The sequence below is a fragment of the Physcomitrium patens genome, chromosome 26 (genome assembly GCF_059467195.1).
Source record: "Physcomitrium patens ecotype Gransden chromosome 26, ASM5946719v1, whole genome shotgun sequence".
Classification (NCBI taxonomy): Eukaryota; Viridiplantae; Streptophyta; class Bryopsida; order Funariales; family Funariaceae; genus Physcomitrium; species Physcomitrium patens.
Window position 1 is genome coordinate 4,080,249 of NC_143435.1, and position 18,418 is coordinate 4,098,666.

The following is an 18,418-nucleotide window of genomic DNA, read 5'->3' on the forward strand; positions in this document are numbered from 1 at the left end:
GCGCCTACGGTGCTACGCTCCCCTTGGTCATGGGAGCCCCCGGTCCACGTGGACTCCAGGTTTGATTTGGACTTGTGGCGGAGTGGCCGTAAGCAGAGGCTGTGGCTCGGCTTTCGTTCCGGTAGGTTCGGCTACGACCGTATGGAATCCATTTCGGGCTTCGGATTGGTTGGTTACGGGGTCTCATCCGCTCAGTCCTTTGGACCAACTGGTTTTGGCGCTCGCCATCCGTTTGTTCATCCGAAATGCCTCCGTGGATGAATGTGTGAATGGATGAGAATATGGATGAGCATATGGTTGAACTTGACTTTGAGTGTATTCTTTAAGAAAACTCTCAATAATTTATCACTATTATATTGAGTTTTTTTAATACTTTTGTACGTAATAATTTTAGTAACTAGAATAGATTCTTGAACAAAAAATGTATTTTTTATTTTACATTTTAAAAAATCACACCTCAAAAATATAAGTATAATATAATATCATCTTGATGAATTTAAAATTTTCATTTCAAAAATAATATAGTGTGTCACAAAAATGGTAAAATTTAATATTTAAGGGATCTCAGTTACTTAAAGTGATGACCTTGTGGACTACTTCAACGTATGCCATGCTTGCATCCTTAATTAATCTTAATGGATATGATTTTTCTTAAACTCCAAGTTTAAATAAGTCTACGACCTAAATTTTCAAATTTTTGTCATTATTTGACAAATGAATAAATAAATAACTATAGCAATAAATCGAAAATAAACAACAACGTAAATCTTGACCCATATTAGGTTTTTGTAATACTTTTTTTTTTCTTGTTTGTTTTTGTTTTTTCATAAAATCAACGGTTACACTTGAAAATGTAGATTGTTTGTGATTTTATATGATTACATGTAAGAACAGAGATTGGCTTTCAAAACAAGAAAACATCAAGATCAAACGCAAACCCAAATATGTTTGATTATGACGATGATTCATGTTTAACAAATACTTTAACAACAGTTATGAATTTTATTGAATTACAAAGAGTCACAAGCTATTTGATTGCAACTTGTAAGACTAAAACATTATTCCACATAAACCCTAAAACTCAATAAAGTGGAAAAAATAAAAATAAAAATAAAAATCACGTACCAATTTTGTTTTGGAAATTGTATAATCCATGAGCACATACTTATTATATTTAAACTTCTTAGACATTCCATATTTGCTTTCAATTGTATGTGTACATATACATATATATATAAATATACATATCACCATATAGTTTTGAAATTGACTTGTCATTCAAAATGTTATCATGTGATGTTGTTTCTTTTTGCAGCAATTGAAGTTGAAGGTTTGTTTTCAATACCCATACCTTTGGAAGATGTTCTTGAAGTCAAAAAATGTTTCGATTCATGTGATCCTCTTGGTAAGGATGTCACAATTTAAAGTTTTTTCATTTATGTTACAAATTTATAATAAAAATTTTCATACCATTAATGTTAGTATTCAAGATATATATATATATATATATATATATGTGTGTGTGTGTGTGTGTATGTGTGTGTGTGTATGTGTGTTCGAATTAAATTAAATTAAATATACTAATTATGGGTTTCAGAGACAAAGAACATCAAAATGAAGCACTTGAATCCTCACATTGTGGCGGCATTAATGTTATTTTATCTTAAAAAGCTCAATGGCTATCTTTTCACTGACCAACTTCACAGTGTTTTTGTTGCAAGTACAAGTTAAGTATCACCTTAAGTATCATTTAAGCATCAAATTGATGAATAAATTTTTATTGTTACACTACATGCTAAATATTTCAAAGTTATTAATGTATAGGTATTAATACTAGTAAAAATATTAGGGTTTCATTTAATTATTTTTATTTCCTTAGATACAAATATCAAATTTGTTCATGTTTTCAGCAATTTCAAAATTGCGAGCAAGAGCTTACGTGTTACGCTTATTGTTGAACCGCCTTCCTCCATCAAATTATGCACTTCTAAAGAACATTATTTTCTTATTCTTTTGTATTATTACTAAAAATGAGGTTAAAACGACGGGTTCACCAGGAATTATTGATACTTTGGGACCATTATTATTAAAAAAGTCCTATGATGTAAAACAGTATTCTGGGTAAATATTAGAGTATTGTAAATACTAGCATAAGTGAAAGATCAGTTTATAACATTTAATTTTATTACAATATTCTACATCCTTTTATAATTTTGTCTTCGAATATATCTGTTACATTAATATTATTTGTGAAAGTTTATAATGTTCTACTTATGCATGGATTTTACTTGTTTGTTTGTGCTTTTGTGAGTGTGTTTCTATATATGAATATATATATATATATTTAATTTTTTATTTTTGATTTTCAGAAATACAACGCTTGTTGAAGTTTCCAACATATTAGCATCAACCTTAGTTGGTGAATGGAATTATTTATTTAATTATCACAGAATTATTGGAAAAAGCTCATCCAATACAGTTTTCTTGAAGTTGTTGTCATCAAAATCTATTTGTGGTACTGTACGTATAATAAAATTTCAAGTATCTATGTAAAAATAAAAGTAAAATCTTAATATTAAATAAAACAAAAATTATGGTTATATTTTAGTAAAATAAAATTGTGGGTGTTTACATGTGTGTGAATATGCTTATATATATATATATATATAAAAATAATTTCAAACAAAAAATTGATGTTTTAATGTTCTTTAGGCTGAAACTATTAAAACCTTTCAAAGTGAGAGACAATTAAGCTTAAATGATCTGAAACAAAATAAAAGTGGTGTATCTTTAAATCATGAGGATCTTAAAACAGTCAAGTCTTATGAAGGAACCAAATGCAACCACAACTATTCTCAAAGGTGTCAATCACACCTTTGCACATTTGAAGGTGAATATCTTTAAAGAATAATATATTAAATAATAATAATAAAATATTTTTTAAAAAATAAATGAATTATAATTTTAAATGATATAAAAATCTCAAAATTCTTATTAGTAAAATAATGTTATTGTTTTTTTTTAATATAGTTTTTTTTATGATTTAATTTAAATATGAAATTTTATTTCAAATTTTATCATAAATACAAATGTTTACATACGTAAATATAAATCTTGATTGCAGTTTTTTAATAAATATTAAAGACAAAACTAAAATAATCCAAAATGATTCCCATTACATTGGAGATGGTATGGAATGTAAAAACAAAAATCCTACATTCAAAGCTACATTTCCATGCTCAATCAATAAAATATACCACACCTATGATGTCAAATTATCAAAAAACAAATATCATGATAATGTTACAAGAAAAGAATTTTCATCAAACCATGTATTTTTTAAAAATAAAAGTCAAAATGCATGCAATTCTTTTTACACTTCTCACTCTAAAGATATAGTCACAAATCAAATATACTTAAATATGCCAAATCCTTGTGATGAAAGCAATGGTGAAAATGATGTCCGCATCAATTGTTTTATACCTCAATATTGGAAACATCGATTTAATCTTGATGATAATATTGACTTGTCCAACAACATTGATAAAAAAATGGTTGATCTCGACTTCTTTGAAGATAATAACAATTATGCATTAACTTCTCAAATCAATGCAAGATCCAAAACTTACAAAGAATTTCAATACAAATGCAAAAAAAATTCCTCGCCCAATAAATGTGCACCAAAAACAAATGAAATATTTTTTTGCGAAAAAAAAACACATGCAACTTTTAAAACTTTCAACAAAAGGAATAAAGTTTTTGAGGCATGCTTGAAAATGAATTCACCATGCAAAGATAAATCCACATTGTCCATCAATCCAATGTGCCATAAATCAAATTTTGTTTCAAACAATTTTTTTAATATTAGCATATTTTTCCATAATATCCATGATGGAAGCGGGTTGCTCAACTTTCAGAACATATATGAAGATTTTTGTGTGTTTATTTCAATGATTTATCTGAACAAACAAGATCATGCTCATTTTTACAAGCCAAAAAAAAATGGGCAAATACCCAAATATATTGATAACTCTTATGAATTATTAAAAGAGTATGCTTTATTTCATTTGAAAAAATATAATTCATTACTGAAACGTGGTGAAAAAACAAACATTATTAACTTCAAATTTTTATCAGATAAAATGTTAGAGTCTAACACCAATTCATCAAACATTGATTATGGATTTAAAATTCTAGAAAAGACATGTGATCAAAAAGAATCCTACAATGATGGCCATCATAACATAAAAAATATTCAAAACATACTAAGTTTTTTGAATCATTTAAAAAATATAATAATTATATGCATGAACTATAGGAAAGATCACAAAAATAATCTCATTCCAAGAAACATATTTTTGGAAGCTATATTCAAGAATGAAATAAAAAATGATAAAATGTTATCAGAAAATGACATTATGGAGTTTCTTTCATCAAATATTTTGAAAATAAACAAGAATATTGAATATTTTTTAACTTTACTATATTCAAATGATTTAAAAAAACACATTTTGTTCCAACACTTAAAACCTTTATGCACAAGAAATCCTCTTTTGTTGACAATTCAAGACATTGTAACACCATCACCTAATTCTAAAAGTGATGAAAGTAATAAAAATAATAAAAATAAAAATGATGAAAACTTTTTAAATCATTCTACTCCATGTATGAATTCTTGTGTGCTTCCCTCTAATCTTCAACCAAGTCTTTCATTTCCATCTTTATCTATACCTCGTCATTCACCAATAAATGAAGATGAAAATTCTAGTGAAAAACATTCAACAAGTTTTCAACATCAAGCTCAACCAACTAATGGCTCTAAACCATTTTGTATTCCCCCACCTCCTCCTTTGCCACCATCAAAGAAGAAAATTGTTCCACAATCTTCTACCCAAAAATTAGATGTTATTAAAAATGTAATTATTCCACCTCTTTCATTAAAACCCAAACAAGACTCCAACACCAATGTTGTTGTAAAACCAAAGTTTAAACAACTTGTGTGGGATAAAATAACACCAACATCAACAAATAAAACCGTTTGGTCAAACACCTCATTGACCAATGTAAAAATGGACCTTCAAGAGCTCGAATCATTATTTGCTCTAAAAGAAGTTGTACCAAAAAAAACTACTTTCATTGTAAGATTTAAATATAACTATTCATTCTAAATATAAATAATATAATATAAGATAAAATCAATTTATTTTATATTCATTTTGCAAATGTTGATATGATACAAATATCAAATTAGATACAAACATTTTATGAGCTATTTTGTAAATTAGTATCAACTCTTGAATTATAACACCATCTATTATGTAATATAAAATACCATTGAAACACTTTTTGTTCCATCATTCATTAAAAGTGGGTGTGTGTGTGTGTGTGTATATATATATATATATATATATAATGCTCAGGATAGAAACACAAACATTAAAAAACTGCAAGTAGTGAGTATTTTGGATCTCAAACGAGCACACAATGTGAATATTCAATTGCGGAGTTTGCGGACTCCATTGCCAAAACTATTGGAAGCACTTCAAAACATGGATCATGATATTCTTACATCAGAGGTTCTCATGGTGATGCATAATACTCTACCAAATGAGGATGATGTCAAACTATTACAAAACTATGTTGGTGATGTTGATCCTTTGGCTGAAATTGAAAAGTATGTTACCAATTTTACATGTTCAATACATATTTATGTAAGAAAAATGAAGTAAACATTATAAGACACTTAAAACCTGAAATTAGGAAAAATTCAAAAAAAATAAAAAATAAAAGTATATATATTTTGTATTTAAAAATAAAAATTATTTAAAATAATAATAATAAATTTATCATAAAATTTGAAATAAAAATCACTTGCATTTTAATTGATATAAAATAAATTACAGGTACTACTTGGATTTACTAAAGATTCCAAGATATAAAAATAGAATTAAATGTTTAGCATTCAAATTACAATATAAAGCAACTTATGAACAGGTAACAAAAAAGTAATATAAACCAAAAAAAATTATATATATATATATATATGAGGTATCACTAGTGCCACCATATTCTTTTTGCTATGCCCACTAGAACTTCCCATTTACCACATGCCACCCCCACCACTTGCCAATGTTATTAATATGAATAAGTAAACATCAGAATTTCATTTCAATGTGTGATTTCATGCATGAAAAAAAAAAAACAAACAAACAAACAAACAAACAAACAAACAAACAAAACAATAAATATTATGAAACATATGGGTGTTAGTAATTGTACTTATAACATTCTATAAAATGATTACTATTAAATGACTATGGAAAAAACACACACACAAGTAATTGTGTATTAAATGATGTATTTTGTATGAGATGTAGACTCAACATGATTTGGAATTAATTGAAAAGGCTTGCAATCAACTAAAATCAAGTCAAACTCTTGTTAAAATTTTGGAGATGGTTTTAGTTGCGGGAAACCATTTGAATGGCGAGTCATTTTGTGGGTCTGCAAGTGGTTTTAAGCTTGATGCATTGTTGAAGCTAATGGATGTAAAGGGATGTCACAAGAACACCACATTGCTCCATTTTGTAGTAGCTGAGCTTTTAAAGATGGATGAACAGGTGATGTGATATATATATATATATATATATGTTCACTTTTTGTTTATTTATAAAATTACACATTCTTAATAACTTGTATTTAATGAAAATGAGATTGTTTTATTAATGTTATTTTTATTTGTACTGAATTCAAAGACTCCTTTTTTATTCAAGATTTGTACTTATTTAATGCTGATTCAATTTTTATATCTTCCTTGCCATTCTCAACAATTAATAGTTTGTTGAAGCTTAAAGTAAAACGAAATCCTTCCTAAGCTATATTTGTAGTACTTATGCTCTAATTGTTGAGACTGGAAAGGAAGATATAACAATCAAAACAGTAATTATATGATGAAGGAATAAATTACTTTTTTTAGTCATCATTTTATGCAAATTAAAATATCAAAAACATATACTGTATATATATATACTAAAATTTATAAATCTTAATTGTGCAGGTTGGGAAATTATCAGAAGAATTGAGAGAAGTAAAATTAGCAGCTAATTTGAGTTTGGATAGGTTAAATTCAAATTTGAAAGAACTTGAACGTGGCTTAGAGATTCTTAATCAAGAGATTCGAGATATTCATTCAAACAATACATTGGCAAACTCAAATGAATTAAAATTTATTGAATCAATGGTCCCATTTGCTCAAACATCAAGCAAAGATTTCATCATATTACAAAACATGGCAAAATCATCATTGAATAAACTCAAGGATGTTGCAATGTATTTTGGCGAGCCCGTTAAAGGAGATCAAAACACCAATTTGTTTAAAATCATGCGTGAATTTCTTTTCATGTTTGATTGTGCTTGCAATGAAATTAAGAAAGCAAAAAAACATAAAGACAATGCCATGTCTATATCTCATGCACAACAAAGGTTTGTACTCAACTTTGAGACCCAAATTAAAAGTTCTAATAGTAAGACATGTATTATGTCATCATGTTGAACCTTAGAGTGCCAACTCAAAAACCTTAAAGTATGAATCATTTTTGAGATAAAAGATGAATAGTTTTTAGGTATAGTAATAATTTCAGCTCAACAGTTTTTTTAAAAAAATAAAAAGTAAATTTACATGCTTTTAATAGGCCTGCAAGTGCCATATGTCAACCAAAAACTGCTCTTCAAACCACAAATCTATATCATGAAGAACAACTTGAAAATACTCCATCTTCCAAACTCTCTCTAATTGAAAGAATTCAAGGAAGGAAATCTTGTACATCATTTCCAGGTAACGTCTTTTCAAAAACCAATGATACCACAAATAACATAATTTATAGAATGTAAGAAAAAATATGTATATATATATATATATATATATATGTAATTTTGAAATTCGTGAAAATTATTATATTACACCCCCAAAATGAAGAAAAAAGATACATAGACTTAGAACTTGAGTTATGGACGTCCAATAAACTTAAGTTCAAGGGGCACCCAGAATGACCAAATCGACAGATTAACTGTTTCAAAATAGCTCTTGAAATAGTTTTATAGTCAGATTCATTCTTAATAGAGAGCTCTTGAGTGAGTCAAGTGGTGGGCAATCCTACTTGCTTGTGGGCTTAGCCAGTTGTGAAATTAATTCACTGCTGATAGCTGGTTTTATATTACTTTGATATTTGTTTTAACGTGTCTATAATTTGGTGCCATGTGTAGAAGAACTTGAGAGTATTCAACTGAGGAGACCAAGCACATCTTCCAACACTCCTTTGAGGACTCACACAGTGTCATCCACTAATAATAGTTCTAATGTTGTTGCAAGTGCACAGGAAAAGTTATTGCAAAGCATTCAAAACCAATCGCAACATTTTGACTCAGATTGGTCCACAAATTGATTAAAACGTTGACACACACACACACAGAATATGATAGTTTCTTTTGGTTTAAAAAAATAAAAAATAAAAAATAAAAAAAGTTTCGCTCAAAATGCAACAAGGTCAATTTTGTAAAAGTTGATTTTAAATACCAAAAATGTAACATTGAACCATACTCTCTCATGACTCAGATCTTCAACTTTGATAGAACCTGATCTCTTTTCAGCTTAATCAGCACCACATTGTGATCTTGCAAAGTTTTACCATTGGGGGTGTTCCCTCGCTCTCGTTCTCTTTCACCCACACAAATACATTTACACACACAATGAGTAGGGAGAATCATCACTCACTCAATGTTTGCAAAGCAAAACCTGACAGTTGAGTTGGAATCTCTTCGAAGAAAGCATAAAGGCTATCGACATTCTCAGTCAACGCAAGACAGGAATGAATCCTTCACGCCCACTTCACACCTAGTTTTGAGATCTGTTTGTAAACTAACCTTTGACAATGAAAGTGCTGGGTGAGTTTGACCCATCCTGCTACCAAGACCTGGATTTACACTGGTCAAAAGCACATTTCATAGAAAGAAGGTTTCATTGTGATCATCGATGTGCACTGCTAGCTCCGTAGAGTTCAATTTCTGCAAGCCAGCTGCAAGAAATTCGAAATTCTCAAGACACCCAATCACAGCCAAAAGTGAGGCAAGCAGGTAGATCCATCACTGGCACCAAAGAGACACAGGGAACTCACAAAAAGAAACACTCGACATGAGACAAGCTCACGAGTTCGGCGTTAGAGCCAGAATGGACAATAGCTGCAACATGCACAGGGTATGGAGAGAATGAGAGGTGGGAAAGTTTGGAAGCAAAGGGAGAGTCTGAGGCATACAATCCGCCGACGTAGGAAACGGAAATTGCCTCGATGCCAGTTCGGCAGACTGTTTTAACAGCAAGGATGTTTAATAAGAAGCAAGTCGGAGTAGGAACAGGTACAGGTCCTTCTCTCACTCTCTTCCGCTCTCTCTCGCTCTCTCTCTCTCTCATGTTTTTCACCAAGTCACAGACTAGCACAGCAACACAGAAGTTTTTAGGTCTGTATATGAACAATTTAGCAGAGCCTCTTGGGGGAGGGAGGATAGTTGATGGTCGCCCCCCACCAAATCCACGGCACAGCTAGGCGGCCTTCTTCCAACACCTACTAGGCAATACTACGGGCTCAGCCACCAAAAGTTCATGGGCTGAAAGGTCAATAAAAATCTACGTCAGAGAGATGGTCGGTGACAACGTACTCTCCAGGAGTTGGCTGCTGTCATGTGCCCAAAAGGAGCAGCTCGAGGCCTTGGACACCGCAGCCTGACTCACAACGGTTGGAGTGCTAGGAGGGCTAGAAAAAGAAGCAGCAACACAACCCATGGGTGGAGAATAGGGGACTCTCACTCTGGGTTTCGCTACAGGTACCGCCATAGTTGAGGGAACCACCTCGGTGAATCCAGCTATCGGTGAATCAGAGAAGAGCTGATCTGGTAACTCACTAGCTGGGGAGACAGGCCGGCTATGATCCTCGGGACCCAGAGTAGAACCTTCCGAAAAAAACCCAGAGAAGGGCGCGAACGGGGCTCGCGTGGTGGGGCTCATGTCGCAAGCAAGACCACCGGTGAGGGAACCTGGCAGGAGAATCTCAGCATGGTGGTCAGGGACCAGCAGCCGGTGAAACCCACTGAAGGGATTAGCCTTCTGCTTGTTAAATCCTGCGCCAAGGAAAGAGGAATCGTTGTGGGAGCTGCATTGACTGAGATTGCCAAAATGGTTCCCCCAGATATCATATACTAGCTCTCCAGAGCTTTGCCCAGACAGGGCATTGCTCGAGTGCCAGGGACTGCCGGGACGAAGGTCTTGGTCTAAACGGCCGTCAGGAAGCTCCGGGCTGGAGGTGAATCCGAGGCTGGACCAACCTGCATCCACAGATGTACCTGAAGAGGATGTGGACTCTGCATTACTAACTTGTTTCGTGATCCTTGCTCCAGGGGCTCGCAGAGTCGGCGGAATGGCTGGTGGGGGTACAACACCCAAGGAGTCGATCCGTACTCCAACGCCGAACTCGAAAGCAGAGTTGTTGGTCCAGATTCCCGGACGCGAGCTCCGAGGTGGAAAGGAAGCCGAGGAGGTGAGAGCTGCAGGTCCAACTTCCGATACTGCAAACGCATTGCCTCTTCGTTGAGGATACCGGCTCCCTCGGTGAGAGTGGCCTCCATCAGTAACTTCCAGTGCTTTGTCGCTTCCAGAGGTTGACGTTTTCCGTGGTTGGCGAGCTACAGCAGCGCATTCGCCACTGGTGCCCTTTTTCCCACCGACACCTGAACTCTTCTCTACCACAGGTTGCTTACGCGAATCCGCTACTCTTCCCTGCTGCCTGGGCTGCTGATGGGACGGAGTAGAACTAACGCTACGCCTGGGGCTTTCGGTTCCTGACCCAACAGGCGCAGGGTTAGTGGTTTTCAAAGAATTAAGGACCTTAACCTTGATTTTGGGAAGTGGGACAGCGTCTGCGTGTTCAACAGATCCCGAACTCTTGGGGCTCAAGGGAGCTGTTGACTGATCAGACAGGGACGAAGTGGATTTAGTTGGTTTTCTGTCGAAGGGAGAGGGAGGACCGGCAGACCAAGCCAGTCTGGAAGGCGTCACCGGAGAGGCAGGAGACCCTGGCGACGCGCCTCCATAGGTACTAAAATTTGCAGCCACATCATGTTTCACTTGTTTCTTCCTCTGCCTGCGCTTCTCCCGTTCGTTTGTCTGTAGGGGTTGCTCAGGTAGCAAAACAGGCTGTGGCTTAAGGGTCACTTCGTCCTTCGGCGACTCCTTGACGGGAGGCTGCCGTGTAGGACATGCACTTTGCGCGCGTGCGACCGCGTTAACAGATGCAATCGCTTCAACTGCTACTACCTCTTTCACGATAGACTCGGTGTCCTCCTCCAGATCATCCATGCAGATGGTATGCTTAGCCGAAGAGTTTCCCGGTCTCAAGAATTTCGAAGTCTTCGGTTGCTTGATGGATTGAGGGTGATGATGCGGATCTTTAGAGCTCAGAGGTGAGGAGCTATTCGATGACTCCGCATTACCTTTACCACTCCGTGTCTGGTCGGGTTTAGCAGCACCGCTATTCTTTCTATCTGAGCTATATTTTCGACCCGCTGTGGGCACTGACCCTGAAGCAGACGTCGCAGCTCCTCCAATGGCCTTCGTCGCTTGTATTCCAGTCTGTGTAGGCGCCGGCACTGGCGTCACAGATCGCGGGAGAGTGTAATTGGAGGAGGATGCGCTGCATTCCTTCCTCCAAATGGCGGATCCAAAAGCTGCCCAGAGGCCTTCTGTCACAGTGGCAAGAGCTCCCCATCCCCACATCTTCAGCAGCTTATCCCTTCTCTTGATAAAAGGGCTGCCTCCGCTGGAACTTCTCCGATGCGAACCACCCTTACTCAGATCCCCTGACGACGTCGGCAACACGGTCTCACGCACAACAGCTTGAAAAAACACTAAAGCGCCTACCATGAGCCCACAAAAGAGAAGCCCAAGGAACAGTCTGTAGTCCATAATCAAGTCACTGATGCCCTGGCCTGTGTAAGAGCCTCTCAGGTCTCCTAATGCTCGCATTGTAGATTTGGGCACGAAGGCCAAGGCAGGAGGATCCAAACACGGCAACACCACTACTCTGTAGGGAATCTCCATCAGATGACCAATGGTGCTGTTGGTGCGCACCATGATCTTCTGAGAGCTACTGCATGCGTTGGATACGTGGGGCTGGTTATAGCCCCTGTAGGTAATGTTGGCAACTTCGGTCTCAGAGCCTGGGAGCAGAACGCACCCTTTCTTGTACTCAATTGTAATTCTTGAATCTTTAGCCACTTCATATATTTCTTTAACCTGCATCAGATGAAAAATACATATTTACAAAATATAATCTAATTTATTCAATTATTTTATGAAATGTTAAATCATCGTTATTACCAGACATTCATTCGATTTCTCGCTAGGAATGATATGCAGATAATGTTCTGACCTGTATTAACTGGCCACCAGAATTTTCCAGCACCAAGGGCTGGGACCGCGCCTGATCCCCAACCAGCATTCCAAAGTCTACAGTATCAGGTACTGAAACCACAGAAGACGGCTTGGAGACTCGTGAGCTGAACGGGTAGACTAGAACACCGCCCTCGCTCCCAAAAGGTGCCCCAGTGGCCCGTATCTGGAATGCCCCCCGAAACACTTCCCCTCGCTTCAGATCTACTATAAATTCTACGATATCCCTACTTTCCTGAGCGGGGATTTCCCATGTCGCTCCAGCTCGCATCAACACCCCAGGTTTATAATTTATCTCATCACCACGACTGGGTTCCTTTGCCTCAATTACAATCTCATCTAAAGGTACACCACTGACACGATCCACATCTGTATTTCCTACGAATAAGCCTGTGGTGTGCCATTGGTTCTCTTCTGAGGAAACAAGTACTTCCTCCACAAATATACTTTCATTAAAAGGGTTGAAGAGGGAAAGTACATAGTGCGACTTCTCATGCACCCTGACGTGCATCTGAAAAGGAGATGCAATACCTTCCCCTTGTAACTGCACTACTATTGGGTCTGACCTGGTTTCTATAGTTACCCTTCCTGTGGCTGCTCCCAAGTACTGAGGTAAGTAACACACAGGGAACGTAAGTGATCCTCCAGGGGCAACAAATTTCTCAGAGAAGGCACAGACAAAGAATTGTCTATTATCACTCTTAACAGCAACAAGTGATAATTTTGAGCTATTGCATGAGTTAATAATAGTCAAGGAAGCAACCTGGCGCTGATACAAGGGCTGGGGCATCCAGACTAGTTGAGGAGTGACGGCAATATCCCCATAATGCAGCGATGCACTTGCAACTTTCGAGGAAAACATAGAGCAGTCACGAATATCTGAAAGCCTATTCTCGGCCTCAGGTGACCCAGGAGGGTGACACGTGACTTGCTGTCCAGTTTGAACAAGGGCTCCACATAATTGTAGCTCAACCTTGTCGTCACTAGGATGTTGCAGATCTTGACCCAACTGACCTAACCCAACAGAAGCGTGAAAACTGCTCTGCTGTCTTGTTTGCTCTTCGACTTTGATGTTCAACTTTTGTTCACTCCCACCGCCCCCCTGCCTCTTGAGGGAGGCTCCACTAGTGGAGCTTTGGTAGGCTGTGTTAACTTGATTCAAATCTGCAGAACTGGGATGTAGCAGCCATGAGGTTTCCTTGGAAGAAAACATATACGAAGGACAAACGAGCATGAACTTGAAGCTCTAAATTATGAATTCTAATACTGTGCACAAAATAACCTGGCCAAGTTTACTAGATATCAAAGTACCCCACAGCGGATTATCAAACCTGAGAGCACTGTTAAGTTTTATCATCCTCCGAAAAACAAAAAAGATGAAACAATAGTAAAGCCTATTGCTGCATAAAACATTACCTTTCCAAACGACTTCAGAAATAACGCCTACAGAAGGAGTAGCAGTTTCTGATTCGACACCAAAGGATCCTAGCTGCTCTATGTTAAGCTGGACTTTGCTCTCAGCATTTGCCGCAGGTGCCAAACAAAGTAACAGGAACAGGAGCGCCCACGTAAGAAACAACATCGTCAGCTGGAACCCGCGGGGTGCCTCGCCGAAGCACCACCATGACCTGAAATATTCCGAGTACGTTACAAATTATTAAGATAGGAAAATTGGGAAGCATTGATGGTTTTTTGTAGCAACAAAAACGACCCAAAGTAAAGGAAGACTTTCCCAAAAAAAAAAAAAAAAAGGCCCAGAAAGCTGGACGTACAACACATATATACACAATTGAAACCTCATAAAATACTGTTCCCAGACGTAACGTGCGCTGCACTCAACCACTACTCGCAGACAACTACGTCCTTTCGAAACTGATCGAAGATAAACCCGAAAAGAAAGCATAACAACCCTGTATCAGGTTACTGCAAGGCAGGTCTGGTATGATTCAAGTGTGATGTTATTCTTCAAAATATGATAAATTCATTAAAATTGTAATACAATTTAATGGTGGATCGTCTAACCATCCAGCACCAAGGCAATAGAATGCAGACACTCGGTTGTTCACTGGAGATAGAAATACAAGTTCGTGTACACGAGTAGGAATTCCGTGGACATATATTGAGGCCTCAAAACATTACTCCGAGAGAATTCAACATAATATCCACTCATCCTCACGTTACTTTATCAATCTATTCTAAAAGTCTTTCACCGTTAAAATTCATTTTCATGCACGAAATGGCTGCGAAGGGGAAGGAATAGCTTACCGGTTTCTCTGCTTCGAGCTCATCCGGGAGCAGCTCTTATTATAATTTGCATCATCCTCCTCTGCTGAGGAAACTTCATCGTGCGGATTCCGGCACAAGGAGACCACGCTGATGAGGACCGATAGCGATACGAAGAGCAATGAGAAAGAGACAGACCCGACAAAGAACAGGGGCGAGAAAGAAGTGAACGCGAAACAGGACAAGAGCGTCGGAACTGCCTTCATCAACAAAAAGGAAACTAAAACTGCCATAGCCACGGCACAATTTCGCTATCTGTAACTCCCACAAACACCACCAGCCGCACCATCACCCGAACTGGAACTGCATCACCTCCTCTACTGTCCGCGCCAACCTCTTCCAAAACTTTCCTAACGGGTTTCTTTTCATCCTCCAATTCTCCTTCCTTAAAAAAACTCTACCATCACCTTCACCACCCAAATGTGCCAACACGAAGAAACGAACATCAAACACTAGTACCTATTCAATTTCATTTCAGGCCTTATTCTGGCCATGCTACACATTAACTGCTAAAAATCCCAGTGCCTGAAAACTCACACCATTGTAGCCAGCCCTAACAAAGAGTACACCTCAGCAGGCACAAAACTGTGGGTTGACAGATGATGCTTCTGCAATCAGCAATGCGTTCCCATGCACTGGTAAAATGGAAGCCCGCCATGACCAACATTCCGTTAAATTAAGAGGGCACAATTGAGCTGCTTACGAAAGCTCGGCAGGAATACAAATATGCAAAGTTCAACGTAAGGCTCTTTTCTTCTTTCGCATCCCTTCACTTCCTCCAGTTTCTCTGCAAGAAGACGTATCCACATATAACTCCGCTATCAGTCATGTGTGCCATGGTATGTGCTTTCCAAACGAAGGCTGCTCGATTATCGGTGAAAGAGCGACACTCAGAATTCAGAAGCGACTAGCATTTTCGGCAAGGCTATGGCAACGACGCTAGAAGGAGGACGTATGTTGGGACACGCTAACTAGCCCACTAATCTGGCATAATACCCTTCTCAAAATGAAAATCTTCGCTGGCACTACTTTCCGCCGCAAAACTGGCGTCATTCAAACGCTATGATAGACAACACTTCGGTTCTCGCTCAGCTGTACGCTAGTGCTTGCAAACGCTCAGGTGATTACGCTTCCCTTAAAGTCTGCATACAATTCGTTTCGGTGACACTGATGAAGTGGGCAGTAAATTACAGAAGGACCGACTGTCGAAATTTCAAATTTTGAAGCGCCATGAGAGCGAGCAATCATGTTTTTTTTCAGATAGACGGCCGCGAAGAAAGCCACTCGTGTGCTCAATTTTGTCTTTTCTAGACAAATAAAGGCCTCTGCACCCAATTCAATTCTCACTTCCCTCACGTGCGGCTACTCAGAGGCGTTACTAAGAACGTACCCTTAACTCGAGCGGCTTTCGAACTCCACTCCAGTCGCTTCTCATTGATAAAGCTGCACGATCCAACCTCTAGCACCGTAAGCCACCCGACAGACACTCACAAACCCATTACTTTCCCAGCGCCACCGTACACCAACTAACCAAGAAAACACCACTTGCGGACCACAGAGACAACAATCTCGGAGCTTCACTCTAAAGCTACAACTCGCAACCCACCCGAGCACAACTTGGGCGAAGCCACTCTCATTCACGCCACAGCGAATAGCAAAACCTCACACTACAGCCCAAAAACAAGTGGGAGATGGCACTTAAGGGGCTACAGGCAGCTAACCCACTACATATTCCTGCGTAAGAAGCTCCCCTAGAGGAATCAAATACATTCCTCTGAGCTCGTATCCCATTTCCCTTCCCAGAAAAGGGCTCCAGAACGCCCACAACTCCAGAATGGCAAACAAAAACTCTCAAAGCCTAAGCTGACGGAGGAGAATCCCCGGCAACCCTGAGAACCCAGAGAAAATAACGTCACACCCACCCTCTTCTCCCACAAAATCCCTGGCTCCCACCACAATCACTCTCCCACCCACATTTCCACCCTCCGGCCCCCACATTCCCACTCCCCTGCCCCCACACTCACACTCACACTCACGTTCCTTCTCAGCGTGCCCACGCACCTAAACAAAAACACTCACCCGCACTCCACACCACTACCACCACCACCACGCAGCCAGGCAACCGACACCGCCGAAGTTCCCTGCAACAAAACTCCGTTGTCGCCCAATCTCTTCCTTGCCCAGAAGAAGAAGAAGAAGAAGAAGAAGCCTGTTCTCACCCTTCTCTTGTCTCACCTCAGCTCTACTACAATTAACACTACCGGTTTCCGTCGACGAAACAACTCACTTACGTCTCTCGAAAACTTAACCAAATAAAAATTGTGGCTAAACGCGCACCCCTGATGAAGAGGCACAGCACGGAGACGACACACGGAGAAGAGGAAGAAGAATATGAAGAATCAGGTCGTGAGAGTGAGAATGAGCTCTACGAAAGGAGCCAAACAGGAAAACGGAATCAGAAACCACGGTTGAAACTTGGCATTAAACAAAGACAATACAAGCCCAGCCGAGCAAGGCAGGCACCGAGAGTAGAATAGAGCAGAGCTCAGCACATCAGAGCATTGGCGCCCCACCACAACCCATCTCCTCCTCCTCCGCTCCTCCGCTTCGCTTTGGACGCTGGGCCAGGTCTACGGCACGGCAGGCGACGCTGCCGCTACAGACGCGAGCGAGCGGCGCGAGTGGGACGGGTGGGATGGGTGGGGCAACCCCCCACTCCTCCGCCAAACCGTGTGTCCCCGCAACAGGTGCCTGCTTTCGTATTTTGCTCCTTTAGCTTTTTCGTTTTCGTTTTCGTTTTCGTTTTGTTTTTTTTTTTGTTTTGTTTTTTTTTTTTTTGGCCCAGAGCAGCTTTGTTCTGATGCACTTTACCCCGTAGCCCTCACACAGCTCCCCTTTCCCCTTTCGCATGACTGCCTTTTTCGGTTCTTGCGCCTTTTTATCGCCTTTTTCGTCGCCTTTTGTTTTCCTTACCTTGAGAGGCGCTTGTTTTCGTGTTTCACTGCGTGGTAAAAAGACAAACTCGTTTATTTACTATCAGACACTATCAGAAACTATCGGTGCAAAACGAATATACTAAAATGGTTTGATGGCAGTATTTTTGTTGATAGAAGGCTCATCTTTTGTACTTCCTCTTGTCTCCATTGAATAACAAAATAGTATATGTTCTAAGTTTGTGCGTTCTATGAGTATATTTTGTTAAATTTCATTTAAAAGAAAATTATAAAAGACGATCAACTAGAGGTATGTTGGTTTCCTTCATGGCTTCCAAATATTAACATATGTAAATATGTGGCAATTCAAATTTGGTTCAAAATATTATAAAGGAAACTGAGAAAGATGAGCATGCTCGTACCTTTGCATTTTCAAACCTGTTACATAAATTATACACTTTTAAATGTAATTATGAATGCTGTAAGTTATATGGGTTTATTCATTACAGTATTGATACCAAGTATCAAAAATATTAAAATATTTTTATTATGTTGTGAAGAAGAATTTCAAAAATAAAATAAAGTAATAGAGAATGTATATTCAATATGATGAATTGAAAATTACCTTTTATGATCAAAATTTATAAACTTTGCTGGTTTTCAAAAGATTTTTTTGTTTTCTGATTCTTTTTTCTTTTTTTAACGGGTC

General features: G+C 38.2%; 2 protein-coding genes across 10 annotated transcripts; one reads left to right on the forward strand and one right to left on the reverse strand.

Annotated features, from left to right (window-relative positions):
- The first annotated feature begins 298 nt into the window (after positions 1 to 298).
- Positions 299 to 8,593, forward strand: LOC112277897 (formin-like protein 1). 7 transcript variants are annotated; one of them, XM_073531468.2, is made up of 13 exons: positions 299 to 1,044; positions 1,316 to 1,405; positions 1,598 to 1,726; positions 1,911 to 2,121; positions 2,370 to 2,520; positions 2,713 to 2,861; positions 3,125 to 5,138; positions 5,421 to 5,674; positions 5,904 to 5,994; positions 6,378 to 6,620; positions 7,058 to 7,482; positions 7,692 to 7,834; positions 8,266 to 8,593. In XM_073531468.2, exons 1-13 carry the CDS (start codon positions 945 to 947, stop codon positions 8,439 to 8,441), a joined length of 4,176 nt encoding a protein of 1,391 aa, XP_073387569.1. In that variant the 5' UTR covers positions 299 to 944; the 3' UTR covers positions 8,442 to 8,593. The 7 variants fall into 7 exon arrangements, with proteins under 7 accessions (XP_073387569.1, XP_073387568.1, XP_024366497.1 ...); XM_073531467.2 differs by having other exon boundaries at positions 301 to 1,044; positions 8,263 to 8,593; XM_024510729.3 differs by having other exon boundaries at positions 301 to 1,044; positions 2,370 to 2,515; positions 2,713 to 2,890; positions 8,263 to 8,593.
- A 740-nt stretch (positions 8,594 to 9,333) lies between these two features.
- Positions 9,334 to 17,357, reverse strand: LOC112277896 (uncharacterized). Of its 3 annotated transcripts, none has more exons than XM_090247959.1 (7): positions 16,838 to 17,356; positions 16,167 to 16,219; positions 14,759 to 15,563; positions 13,910 to 14,121; positions 13,257 to 13,657; positions 12,474 to 12,659; positions 9,334 to 12,337 (listed from the first exon to the last, which is right to left on the reverse strand). In XM_090247959.1, the coding sequence occupies exons 3-7, from the start codon at positions 15,007 to 15,009 to the stop codon at positions 9,677 to 9,679; spliced, it is 3,711 nt and encodes a 1,236-aa protein (XP_090104085.1). In that variant the 5' UTR covers positions 15,010 to 15,563; positions 16,167 to 16,219; positions 16,838 to 17,356; the 3' UTR covers positions 9,334 to 9,676. The 3 variants fall into 3 exon arrangements, with proteins under 3 accessions (XP_090104085.1, XP_073387567.1, XP_024366489.1); XM_073531466.1 differs by having other exon boundaries at positions 12,474 to 13,100; XM_024510721.3 differs by having other exon boundaries at positions 12,474 to 13,657; positions 16,838 to 17,357.
- Positions 17,358 to 18,418: the final 1,061 nt, after the last annotated feature.

Bases quoted from the DNA above. Each gene is read 5' to 3' on its own strand.
- LOC112277897 (XM_073531467.2), top strand. From the start codon at position 945: ATGTTTGATTATGACGATGATTCATGTTTAACAAATACTTTAACAACA. The intron at 5,139-5,420 runs GTAAGATTTAAA...TATAATGCTCAG, and splicing joins CAAAAAAAACTACTTTCATT to GATAGAAACACAAACATTAA. The intron at 5,995-6,377 runs GTAACAAAAAAG...TATGAGATGTAG, and splicing joins ATAAAGCAACTTATGAACAG to ACTCAACATGATTTGGAATT.
- LOC112277896 (XM_024510721.3), bottom strand. From the start codon at position 15,009: ATGGCAGTTTTAGTTTCCTTTTTGTTGATGAAGGCAGTTCCGACGCTC. The intron at 14,122-14,758 runs GTAAGCTATTCC...GGAATATTTCAG, and splicing joins AGCTCGAAGCAGAGAAACCG to GTCATGGTGGTGCTTCGGCG. The intron at 12,338-12,473 runs GTCAGAACATTA...CATCTGATGCAG, and splicing joins CTGGTGGCCAGTTAATACAG to GTTAAAGAAATATATGAAGT.